Source organism: Ovis canadensis, chromosome 1 (assembly GCF_042477335.2).
Source record: "Ovis canadensis isolate MfBH-ARS-UI-01 breed Bighorn chromosome 1, ARS-UI_OviCan_v2, whole genome shotgun sequence".
Classification (NCBI taxonomy): Eukaryota; Metazoa; Chordata; class Mammalia; order Artiodactyla; family Bovidae; genus Ovis; species Ovis canadensis.
This window is the reverse complement of record NC_091245.1, coordinates 262,476,447-262,489,149: the sequence shown is the minus strand read 5'-3', so window position 1 is coordinate 262,489,149 and position 12,703 is coordinate 262,476,447. Positions and strand designations below refer to the sequence as shown.

General features: G+C 36.1%; 1 protein-coding gene across 2 annotated transcripts in view; it reads left to right on the top strand.

Moving 5' to 3' along the window:
• BRWD1 (bromodomain and WD repeat domain containing 1) overlaps positions 1-12,703 on the top strand; it is a 123,636-nt gene that overhangs the window by 67,708 nt on the left and 43,225 nt on the right. For both annotated transcript variants that reach the window (XM_069565506.1, XM_069565516.1), the window contains exons 21-27: positions 512-643; positions 4,514-4,608; positions 7,175-7,364; positions 8,997-9,122; positions 9,216-9,323; positions 11,662-11,786; positions 12,409-12,491. In XM_069565506.1, the coding sequence (XP_069421607.1) occupies positions 512-643; positions 4,514-4,608; positions 7,175-7,364; positions 8,997-9,122; positions 9,216-9,323; positions 11,662-11,786; positions 12,409-12,491 (859 nt within the window). The remainder of the gene's footprint in view (positions 1-511; positions 644-4,513; positions 4,609-7,174; positions 7,365-8,996; positions 9,123-9,215; positions 9,324-11,661; positions 11,787-12,408; positions 12,492-12,703) is intronic.

The following is a 12,703-nucleotide window of genomic DNA, read 5'->3' as shown; positions in this document are numbered from 1 at the left end:
AGCACAGCTGAAAAGTACTGACAACAAATCATCCAAAAAGTTAAAACCTGAAAATAAGTTGTATTGTTATTTAAGGATCATTTCAGATATTTGTCTCTGTGCATTCACACGGTGATATATTTCTTAAGATTGGTTACTGCATCATAATATAGGAATATATAGTTTCGCTTCTAAGATAAATATTTTAAAGTGATTTCTATTTTGGATTATAGTTATTATCTTATGGTAAACCCATTAATATGATGCAGTTTGGAAGATGCTGATCTAATGTGCTTATTATATTTAGCCATGTCGTCTAAATATCTTAAAAGTTAAAAACAAAAAAGCGAAAAACAACCAACCTTAATTAACAGTATGTGGCAAAAATACCCATTCAAGAATATTTTATTTTTTGAACTTACTATTATTATTTTTGCCTTAAATCCTTTAGGGACTTGATAGAATGATTAATATTTTATTGAAGGTTGTACTTACTTAAGTGTTTATTCTCATCTGCACATTTGTATTTCAGTCTGATTCAATGACTTTGATGTCACAGTCTAGACAGAGGACATGTAGGCGTAAATATCCAAATTATGGTAGAAGAAATCTTGGACGGCTTGAGTTATCTTCTGGAAATGAATCTTCAAGCTCCATAAGACATGTGAGTTTCATAACTTTAAAACATACAAAATTATCTTGAATTCTTTACTTTGAATCTACCTTGAAATTATATAAAAATACAGTATTCTATTTTTTATTTTTATCATCATCATTATTATTTCTTGTGGGTTTGATCCCTGGTTCAGGCAGATCCCCTGGAGTGCAGTATTCTTGTCTGGCTACAGTTCATGGGGCTGCAAAAAGTCTGACATGATTTAGCGACTAAACTAACAACAGTAGTATTCTCTAGAGATTAATGAAATTTCACATTTTGAATTTCTCTAACAATTTTGAACACCTTTGTACCATGCCATGTACAATGTCCAGTGGTTTTAGAATATTAACAAAATTGTGCTGTCACCACCACTATTTAATTTCAAAATATTTTAATCACCTAAGAAGAAACCTTATACCCATTTGCAAGTACTTCCATGGATGGCTGCCCCTGGCAGCCACTAATCTTTCTATTCCTGTTAGTTTTTGTATTCTGGACATTTCATTTAATAGACACATACAGTATGATCTTGTGACTGGCTTTTTTCACTTAATGCTTTCAGGGCTGATTCCATTGCTTCCAATGCTTCCAGGGCAAGATTAGTACTTCATTCTTTTTCATTGCCCTATATTCTATTATAGGAATAGACTGCAGTTTGTTTACCCACTCATCAGCTAGTGGGCATTTGTATTGTTTCTACTTAAAAAAAAAAATTAAGTTTTGGCTGTACTGGTTCTTTGCTGCTGTGCATAGGCTTTCTCTCGTTGGGGAGAGCAGGGACTATTCTCGTTGTGGTGTGTGGGATCCTCATTGCGGTGGCTTCTCTTGTTGGGGAGAGCAGGGACTATTCTCGTTGTGATGTGTGGGATCCTCATTGCAGTGGCTTCTCTTGCTGTGGAGCACAGGCTCTAGGTGCATGGCTTAGATGCCCCATGGCATGTGAAATCTTGCTGCACCAGGGATTGAACTGGTATCCCCTGCAGATACTTAACCACTGGATCACCAGGGAAGTTCTGCTTCTGCTTTTTGACTGTGGTGAATATTGCTGCTTATCAGCATTTATGCACAGATTTTTGTTAGGACATTTCGGTTTACATCTAGTAGTCAATTTGTTGGGTCATGTAGTAACTTTGTAGTTAACCTTTTGAGGAATTGCCAGACTGTTTTCCAAAGTGGCTGCATTTTATATTCCCAGTCAGTGATGTATGCAGTTGCCAATTTTCTTCACATCCTTGTCCATAATTGTTATTTAGTTAGTGGGCAGGTAGTGACTTGACAGTATAAAACTCATAGGCAGGATAGATCCAGGATTTTTGGAGTTTGAATTTTGTTTAACTTAGGGACATCTTTTAGAAAAAGAACTCGGGAGTTACAAATAGACACAAGGCCTTGATAGACAAGTTAAATTGAAAGCCTCTGAAACTTAAGTTTCATTAGCTTTGTCTTAACCCTTTGTTTATAGAAGTGTTTTGAGAGTTAACTGAGATAAAACGTAAAATTTTTTCGCAGAATGTGTGGTTTCTAGGTAGTAGATTTTAATAGCTTATTACTGTGACTTTTTTAGAAGTCTGTTTTGAACATAAAAAGCAGACTTTTCTGTTCAGTTGATCTAGATTGGCAGGCCTAGGAATCTGTACTCCTTGAATGGCGTTGGGCTCCCATTTTGAGAAGCATTTTTTTTTTTTTAGAATATGTTTACTTTGCATTTTCAAATGAAGTGAACAAAGTAGATATTTTCTTTTAGTTTGTTTCTCCTTGGCATTTTCAGTATCTGTTATGATGCACTTAATGGCTGTTACAGGAAAGGGTTGTGTCTCTGCTTCGGGGGACATCCCTGGTAGTCCAGTGATTAAGAATATGCCTACCTATTGCAAGGGACACAGGTTTGATCCCTGGTCAGGGAACTAAGATCCCACATGCCTTGGGGAAGCTAAGCCTGTGACCTATAACTGCTGAAGCGTGAGTGCCTAGAGCCCATGGTCTGCAACAAGAGAAGCCACCACAATGAAAAGCCCTTGCGCTGCGACTGGAGAGTAGCCTCTGCTCACCACATCTAGAGAAAGCCCGCTTGCAGCCGCTGCAACGAAGACCCAGTACAGCTGAAAACAAAACAAAAAAATACCTGGTTAGCAGCAAAGACCAGTAGTTAAAGTGGACTGCAGCTATTTAGGGTTGTGGAAATTAGTCAGTTGTTCCCCTCTCTTCCTTTAAAGACTTTATATATTAGAGTAGTTTCAGGTTTTAAAAAAAAAATCACATAGTCCCCATATATGGTTTCTTTTTCCTATTAATGACATCTTGATTTAGTATAGTACACTTGCTACAACTGATGAACCAGTTTTATACATTAACTAAATTCTATAGTTTACATTAGGGATCACTGTGCTGTATGGGGGTGTGACAGATGCATAATGTTTGGTATCCGCCATAAGATACAGAATAGTTCCATTGTCTTAAATCCTGCTCTGCTGTGCTTAATCATCACTTTCCTGTCTTCTTGAGCCATGGGCACCATTGATCTTTTCACCATTTCCATAGGTTTGACTTTTCTAAAATGTTATATAGTTGGATCAAAAAGTATGTGGCCTTTTCACATTGACCCCTTTTTAGTAATGTGAGTTTAATTTTCCTCTGTGGTCAGTTTCTTTTTAGCTTTGTAAGAAATTGCCAATCTGTTACCCATAGTGGCTGTGTTATATTTTATATTCTGATCACCAGTGAATGAAAGTTTCTCTGCTCCACATCTTTGTTAAGATGTTATTTCTTACCAACGTCATTTAAAGATGAACACAGTCCCAGTCAAAGTCCCAGCAAGTTAATTTTTTGGATATTGGCAAAGAGATTCTGAAGTTTGTTTGGAGGGGAAAAAAAAAGCCCTAGAATAACTAACAGAATACTGAAGAGCAACAAAAGGATAGGATTGATAGCTACTACCTGACTTTAAGACTTAGTATAAATAATCTACAGTTTTTAAGACAGCATGGTACTGGTGAAAGACTAGACAAATAGATCAGTGGAACAGAATAAGAAACCCAGAAATAGACCAGTACAAATAGACTCAATTAGCATTTGACAGAGGAGCAAAGACCACTCAATGGACAAAGCATAGTCTTTTCAACAAGTGGTATGGAACAACTGGATAGCCATATGCAAAAGAAAAAGAAAATCTAGACACAGTTTCACAAAAATTAACTCCAAATTATCATAAACTTAATGTAAGTGTAATACAAAATTATAAAATTTCTAAAAGATAACATAATAAAAATCTAGATGACCTTGAGTGTGATGAATTTTAGATACAATTCCAGTGCCGTGATCCATGAAAGAAAAGCCTGAAAAATACTGTTAGGAGAATGAAAAGACAAGCCACAGATGGAGAAGATGTTTGTAAAACTCATATCTGATAAAGGACTTGTATTCTTAGAATTCAATAAAAAGATAATCGAATTTAAGAATCGACAAAAGATCTAACAGGCACTTTGTTAAAGAAGATATACAGGTAGCACATAAGCATTCTAAAAGGTGCTCAGTGTCATATGTCATTAGAGAACTGAAAGTGCGTGAGATGCTACTGCTCACGTCTTAACACTGGCTCGAGTCTGAAACATTGAGAACGTTTACATTATCTTATTAACTTTGCTCAGAGAATGGTCTCTTATATCAGGTTTTTATTTGCTAATAGTAGTGTTAAGTCTCACAGATATTTTCTTTTGCCTGATTCTTTGATAAGAAAAGGGATGTAGTAAAGACACTTGCTTTTGGTTTTAAGTTTACCTAATTATATTTTATTACCTGGTTAGAAGGACTGTGTGGTTTCTCTTGACTTGTGTTGTTTAGGAGGTCAAGATTTTAATTTTTCTCCCCTCCACAAATCAGGAGACTTCTTGTGATCAAAGTGAAGGTTCTTGTTCTTCTGAAGAAGAAGAATGGAAAAGTGATAGAAGAAGTGAAAGTGACAGTGAAAGTTCAAGGTACCTGTTTTTACTTGTTTTAAACTTTAAAGCGTTTTAGTCATAACCTTGAATGGAATCATACTTGAGTGACATTCAAGATGTAAGAGCTTCCATCTGTCAGGTTTATGATACATTTAAAAGGAGAAAAAAACCTGGATTAACAGTTGTTTCTATAGGAAATATTTTGGGTATTTTATTTAACTATAAAACATGTGAGCCAAAGTGTAAACATGCGTACTCAGAATATCAATTTAGCCTTGGGCTACATTCATAAAGAGGAATGTCCAAAGTCTGAATGGTAAAATCACTGTTAAATTTATTATTAGTTACTGCATATGTTGATGGAAATTCAGTTAATTAATTAAGAAGAAAAAGGGAATTTTAATCAACAAGCCAAACTAAGGATTATAACCAGGAGGCAGATTCGCAGGAAGCTCTGAGAACTCTTGGGCCTGTTGGAAGCTGAAGGCACAGTCACATGCATTTTCAAGATAAAAGATGGTACATCAGGATGACATACTGCTGTTTTATGTACATCTCACCAAGGATACATAGTCTAGGTCAACTTGTACAAAGTGAGCACTAACTACTGTGACCCCCTCCAGAGCTGGGAAACCAGGTTATTCTTTTAAGAAGTTAAATTGCTAATGTCAGAAGAAAGGAGAAAAAATGATCTTTACTATTGAGCAGGTACTCCCGTCTTTGAGTGGCTCTGGCTAACATATAATGCTGATGCCCACTGCTCATTAGGGAGGGCGGCCCAAATGATCACACAGAGATAATTTTATGTTGAATTTTCCTTGTCCTGTCTTAAAATATAAACATTATTTTATCATACATACTAGCTTTTGTTTAGTTTTGGTATCCAAATTCATGGGACTTAAGGTGTTAGTATCTGTTCTCATCTTGATAAATGCCAACTTTCTTGGCGGATGCTCAAACCAGAAACCTAGACATCATTCTCTCTTCGTAATTATTTCTGTTACCATGTCTAGAAAATTGTCTCTCCTAAGTATGACTCAATATTTTAATTTCCATTGATACTTTGCTTTACAGACTATTATATCATACTCCTGGCTTCTTTTCTCGTCTTCTTTTATTCCATTATGCTTAGGAGCTGGAGTGATTTCTAGAATACTTGTTTAGTTTTGTTTGTTGTAGTCTCTCAGTCGTGTCCAACTTTTTTGTGACCACGTGGACTGTAGAACCCCAGGCTTCACTGTCCTTCGATGGTGATGGACATCCCGGAGTTTGCTCAAACTCATGTCCATCGAGTCAGTGATGCCATCCAACCATCTCATCCTCTGTCTCCTGCTGCCTTCAATCTTTCCCAGTATCAGAGTCTTCTCCAGTGAGTTGGCTCTTCACATCAGGTGGCCAGTGTATTGGAATCAATCCTTCCAGTCAGTATTCAGGGATGATTTCCTTTAGGATTGGACTGGTTTGATCTCTTTGCTGTCCAACAGACTCTCAAAAGAGTCTTCTCTAGCACCACAGTTCGAAGGCATCAGTTCTTTGGTGCTCAGTCTTTTTTATTTAATTTTAATTGGAAATACACAGAACATGAAATGGATCATCGTAACTGTTTTTAACTATACAGTTCGGTAGTGTTAAGTACATTCGCAGTGTTGTGCACCCAGTCTCCAGAGCTCATTTCATCTTGCAATACTGAGACATATACCCACTGAACAGTAATTCATCACTCCACCCCACCTACCCTGGCAACCACCACCCTTGCCTTTCTGTGTCTGTATTCATTATATTTGAATTCAGCTTATCTTGAATTTTATTACACAAAGCACATGCTCTTAAGATTTTTAAAACAGCTCTTTTTATAGCGTAAAAGATAATGCAGAAATAACATTTATAGTAAATAGCTTTTGGATATGGGTTTTATGGAGCCTGGGAGGTATGTGGTTGGGTAATCATGGCCCCAGTTAGAGGGTCTTTATCCTCTTCTGTGTTTGCTAAAGCTGGCAGTGTGGCAGGGGCTAGTTTTCTAGATTGAGTTTCCTGTTTGGCTCTGCTTTTGCTCCAGAGTAGGCCGAGACTAGTCCCTCTGTGGGATCTTTTCTCATATCAGGGAGAATCCCCTTCTTGGCAAGAAGCCGTGCCCACTGATAGCTTTCTGTTTGATGTGGCTCTGCTTTCCTTGTGCTTCTCAGTATACTCACTGATAGGTCTATCATCCCAGTTAACATTTCTAGTCCATTTCTGAGCTTCCTGCAGTTTAGGGGAAGTGCTGCTCTTCTGGTCTCTACTGTTTTCATAACTACACTTCATTTTTGGAAGGGGAAATTATTTGTTGGCTCTTGATGTTGTCTTCCGTGAGTTCTCATCCAAATTATACTTAGAAACATTTACTCAGGCTTACATCCTTTTCTAATTTCCAGTGTCAGTGAAGATTTTTCTCTTCTCATGATCTTTGGTCACGTCAGTATTTGCTGATAGTGAGAGTAGTTGAATCTTCCTAGGATCTTTTCTTTCCTCCTTGTTGTCTCCATCTCTCTTAAGGTTGTAGGATTAATTTGCTATTCAGGCTTAGATTCTGGTTCCATACAACTTACAACTTTTCCTTTTCCAGTGATTCTTCCTCTAGGTATTCTGATTGGACAGCCGACGCAGGCATCCACCTGCAGCCTCCTTTACGAACATCATCTCGACGACGAATTACTCGATTTTGCAGCAGTTCAGAGGATGAAATGTCTGCTGAGAATTTATCTCCTCCAAAAAGGAGACGAAAGAGAAAGAAAGAAAATAAGCCTAAAAAAGAGGTACGAAAAGTATACCCTTAAAAATAACATCTATCTACACTTTCATAGTTTCTGTCCATATTTAGAAATTGTCTTTGGGAATTTGGAGCCTTCGTTGTTATTATTTTGATTGATAATGTTGTATCATCAGGAGTCAAATGTAAAATACAAACTTACTTTTGGAAAAGCTTCTTTATTATTAAAACTATCTAATCTGCTCTGAATTGAACTTGGCACTTAACACCTTTTTGAATCTGTAACTTCAGAGGGAAAGATCTGTTTTGTTCAGAACCCCACCATAACTCTTATTTTCTCCTGTCAATTTCAACGCCAGAAATATACTTCAAGGCATTTTAAGGGCCTTCTTGTTTTGTCTGCTATTGTCATGTTTCCCATTTTCATTTGACATGTTCCATCTTACTCCTTTTCTCCTAATTGTAACATCCCTGTACCTCGTTAATACGTATAGTGCATGTGCTCCTATTGAATATTTAAAGATGCTATGTCTTTGTATTAGTTATCTTTTGCTATATAACAGATCATCTTGGAACTTAAAAACAACAAACATGTATTATTTCATGTTTTAATGAATCAGGAATTTGGAAACTGATTAGCTGATTTTTGACTCATGAGGTTGCAGTCATCATATTGGCGTGGGTCACAGTGTTGTGAAGTCTTGATTAGAGGTGGATCTTTGAAGCTTTTCATGGAGTAGTTGGCTGGTGGCCTCAGTTCCTCACCACATGGGTCTCTCCATAGGGCTGCTTGAGTGTCTTCTTACCTTGGTAGCAGATTGTCCCCAAAGCAAGTGGAACAAAAATTAAACAAGGGCTAAACCTTTTATGACCTAGGCTTAGAAGTTGCCCATTTGTTACTTATGCTTTTTTCTCTTTGTTAAAAGGAGTTGGAGCCCACACTCCAGTGGAGGAGACTTGGGCTCCACCTGTTAAAGAGGAGAGGAAGAGTAGCAGAATTTGTGGTTCTGTTTTAAAATTACCAGTCTCTTTTTAAAAAAACTTTCCTTCCGTTATGGTTTATCACAGAGTATTGAATATAGTCCTCTGTGCTCTACAATAGACCTGTTGTTTATTCATCCTATACATAATACCTTGCCTCCACTAACCCCAGACTCCCATCCCATCCCTCCCTTCCCCTTGACAGCCACAAGTCTGTTATCTGCCTGTGTGAATCTGTTTCTGTTCTATAAAAGTGCATTTGTGTCATCTTTTAAATTGCACATGTAAGTGAAATCATATGTGAAATTACCAGTCTCAAAACCTCAAATCCAGAGGAGACTGCCTGAGATAATTAGTCTGTGGTAGAATTCACTGTGGAGTCTTGGCAAAGTAGTCTTAGTGTGTTGAAGAGGGTTGTTGAAGAGTGTTTAGTTTGAAATTAGCCCCATTTCATAGGATGTAATGTGAGTGCTGTGAAGAATCTGTTAGAAATTCAGGAGAAAAGTGCTTGGTAGATCTACAATGCTTATACAACTGATAATGTTCCTGTGTATGTATGAACCAAGTATATATGCTGTTAGAAACTAATCATTAGGTGACATGCTTATAAAAGTCAGCCAAAGTCTTTTGTTTTCAATTAAACAGTACATGCTGCCACTTTCTATCTTATTAAACTTTGTACTCTTCCCCTTGGCAGAATTTGCAGAGGATGACTCAGGCAGAGCTTGCAGACGTGGAACATTTATATGAATTTCATCCTCCAGTTTGGATAACTGACACCACACTTCGAAAATCTCCTTTTGTTCCTCAAATGGGTGATGAGGTAAGAGTTACAGAGTTTAAAAATATGGATATGTATCATAAAATTAAATTACTCTTAGGTTTTTATTTTTAAATGTCTGTTTCCCTTTTGTAGGTAATATATTTTCGACAGGGTCATGAAGCTTATATTGAGGCTGTCAGAAGAAATAACATTTATGAACTGAATCCTAACAAGGAGCCATGGAGAAAAATGGATCTTAGGGTAAGATGATGGCATTATGAAGTCTTAAACATTTAGCACATAACATATGTAGTTATTTGTAAATCCATTTAAGAAACACTCTGGAGGCATACCATATTACTATCTTTCCATTAATTTCCACCTTAAAAACATTTTTGCTGTTAACCTGCTAAGCATTAAGGTCTAGTCAGAAGACATGCTTTTTGGTGGACACTCTATACTGCTGGAAGGCATCTTGACTATATTACCATTAATCTTAAAATGCTTGTACCCAGGACAGATTTTCAGAAGAAGTGCAAGTCTCCAAAAAGCAAACAAACAAAAAAATCGGTAAAAAAGTTTCAATGACATGCATAATAAAGTATAGGAAAAACTTTAGCTTCTCTGTACTTTGTATACATATTTTTAACATTTAAAGAAAAATATCATGTTCTAACAAGTAGCAGCAAATAGTTATTCAACTTGGTGAGAAAGGTGCAAGAAACAAGTCCAGGCTCCCTAGAAGGTATCTTGGTAATTAGAATTAAAACTGAAAATATTTACACCTTTAAAATCAGTGATTTTACTTTTGGCAATTTAGGAAAGAACCAAAAGTGCATACAAATTTATGAGCAAGGTAATTCCATATCACTGTTTATAAAAGCCAAAAATTAGTAAAAAATCCAAATATCCCACAATACTGAAGGAACCAAATCATGATGTGTTTCTATATTTGGCTACTATGTAGAGCCCACTATGTAACTGAAAGTTGTAAAGTATTTGTTAAATGAATGTTACATTTTCACTAGTAAGAGGAAAAATGGGATGTGAAATTACAGTTTTAGTTACAAAAAAATTTTAAAGACATGGGGTCAACCAAAATAAATAAAAATGTCAGTCGTGATTAAATGTAGAATAGTATTATAGGTAATTTTTATTTGTTATACTTCGTATTTTTAAATACTTTCATTAACTGTGGAAGGTGAAAAAACTCTGCTTCTGTGCAGTTGGCTTTAAGATACCTTGAGATGTATATCTCTTTTACTTATTACTATGTACCTGAGGACAGTTGATTCTCATTTTTCGTGAATTTTTATTTGCAACTTGCCTATTCACTGTATACTATTTGTAACACCAGAATCAATATTCAAGATGCTTTCTAGTCATTTGCAGACATGCATAGCTTGGCAAAAAATTTGATTTGCCTGCCTAACATGTTTCTTAGCTGAGGTTGAACAAGATGAGCTTCTTTTGAGCTCTCATGTTGTAAATAAGTGTTCTTTTCATTTTATTCATCGCCACATTAAATTTTTTTCACGTTTTTGTGCTTTTTTGTTGGTGACATGCTGTTTAAAATGGTCCCCAAACATAGTGTTCAAGTACTGTCTTGTGTAACTAAGCACAAGAAAGTGATGATGTACCTTAGGTAGAAGGTCTGTGTTAGAGTAGCTTCACTGAGACATGAGTCATAGTGCTGTTGGCTGTGAGTCCAGTGTTAATGACTCAGCACATATATTAAAGGAGGTTTTTTAACACCGAGATTCACATTACACAAGATACTATATTAATTAGGTGACTGAAATGTTATGACTTGTATCAACCTGAGCTTGTTTTTGCTTCAGGAGCAGTGGTTCAGTTTTCACTGTGAAGTCACTGATTCCCTGTTTTAAGTGGCCCTGTAGAATAATAAGAATATTGCAGATAATGAGAATCAACTGAACTTTTAGCACTTTGTTTGGCATATTATAACATTTTGTGCAGTGAATAAGTGGATGAATGATCTCATGCTGTTAGCATTAAGGAAGCAGATATTGGGAGAAGGCTCATTAATGAGTAGGATGCTCTCTCACAATAGGAACCTCTCCTGTTGCCTGTCTTACTTACCCCAACTGCCTGGAGCAGCTCACAACACACAGTAGATCTTCATATAAACAAGTATTTATGGCAGTGTATCAGGTTGAAATTTAATATCAAATTTTTGAATAGTAAGCCAAATGCTTACATATTTTGATTTGCATAATACAAAATTATGTAAATGAAAATGTGCCTCTAGAAAGAGAAGAAAGTCAGAAGGAAGTTCCAATGGGTATACAGTGATTGTCTTTAGATACTGAGCTGATGGATGATTTGTGTCCTCCTCCTTATACTTTTGGTGTGTTTTTTCTAAAGCTAGCATATTGCTTACATTAGAAAATGTTTAAATACACCTTCAAAAAGATGTGAAGATATAGCAAAAAATGACTGTAATTAATGATAAATCCCTTGTCTGGTTTGAAATCCTGAATTGTGAGCTGACTTAATTTGGGAATATGTGGAGAATTATCATCTTGAGGAATTGCTTTATTTTAACCATATATTGTTTTTAAAATATCTGTTACAGGATCAAGAATTGGTCAAAATAGTTGGAATACGATATGAGGTTGGACCCCCTACACTTTGTTGCCTCAAACTAGCATTTATAGATCCTGCAACTGGAAAACTTATGGACAAATCTTTCTCTATTAGGTACATATTTTAAAAATGGAGTTAGTTAAATTTAGATTTTCCCTCCTGCCTGGTTAGCATGTCCTTTCCATTCAGCTGCAGGGTGCAGCACAGCTGTGAGCTGCAGTTCTGATAGAGGGGACCCATAGAAGTAAAAATCCTGGGTCTGCAGTGGCCACTAGGCGGGAGTGTGTTGATTGCATTTTCCATGCCACTTAAATGTGTGGAGAATTCTGGCCTGTAGTGGAGATGGCATCTACATTTGTTTTTCAGAAAATGTTAGAATAATTTTCTAAACCTGTGCCATCCAGTATGGTAGCTGTCAGCCAGATGTGGCTGTTGGGAACTTGAACTGTTGCTAATTTGAATTGAGTGTGATGTAAGTTTACACACTGGATTTTGAAGGCTTGGAGAATGTAAAATATTTCATTATTTTGTATTATTTGGTAAAACAGTATTTAGGATATATTGGGTTAAATGAAATACACTTAAAATTAATTTCACTGGTTTCTTTTTACTTTAATAAGGCTAGTTGAAAATTAAAAACTACAAATATGGGCCCCGTTGTATTTTCTTTGGACACTGTTGTTCTGGACTATAACCTGCTATGAAGGAAATATAACAGTCTTTTATTTTTGTTTAGATACCATGACATGCCAGATGTTATTGACTTTCTTGTCTTGCGTCAGTTTTATGATGAAGCAAGACAGAGGAATTGGCAGTCTTGTAAGTCTGTTCTTATTGGATTTTATGTATACCCTGAAAAATTAATCTCTCATTGATATGAATTTTTCATTGTGCTGCTGCTTATTATGGAGGATGGAAAAATGTAAATTCTGGAAAGAAATATAAGTGACTGCTAAGTATATTTTGCTTAGGGATTAGTATGATATGTGACATTTCAGAAGAATGATTTCTTACTCCTTGATTATAGGCTA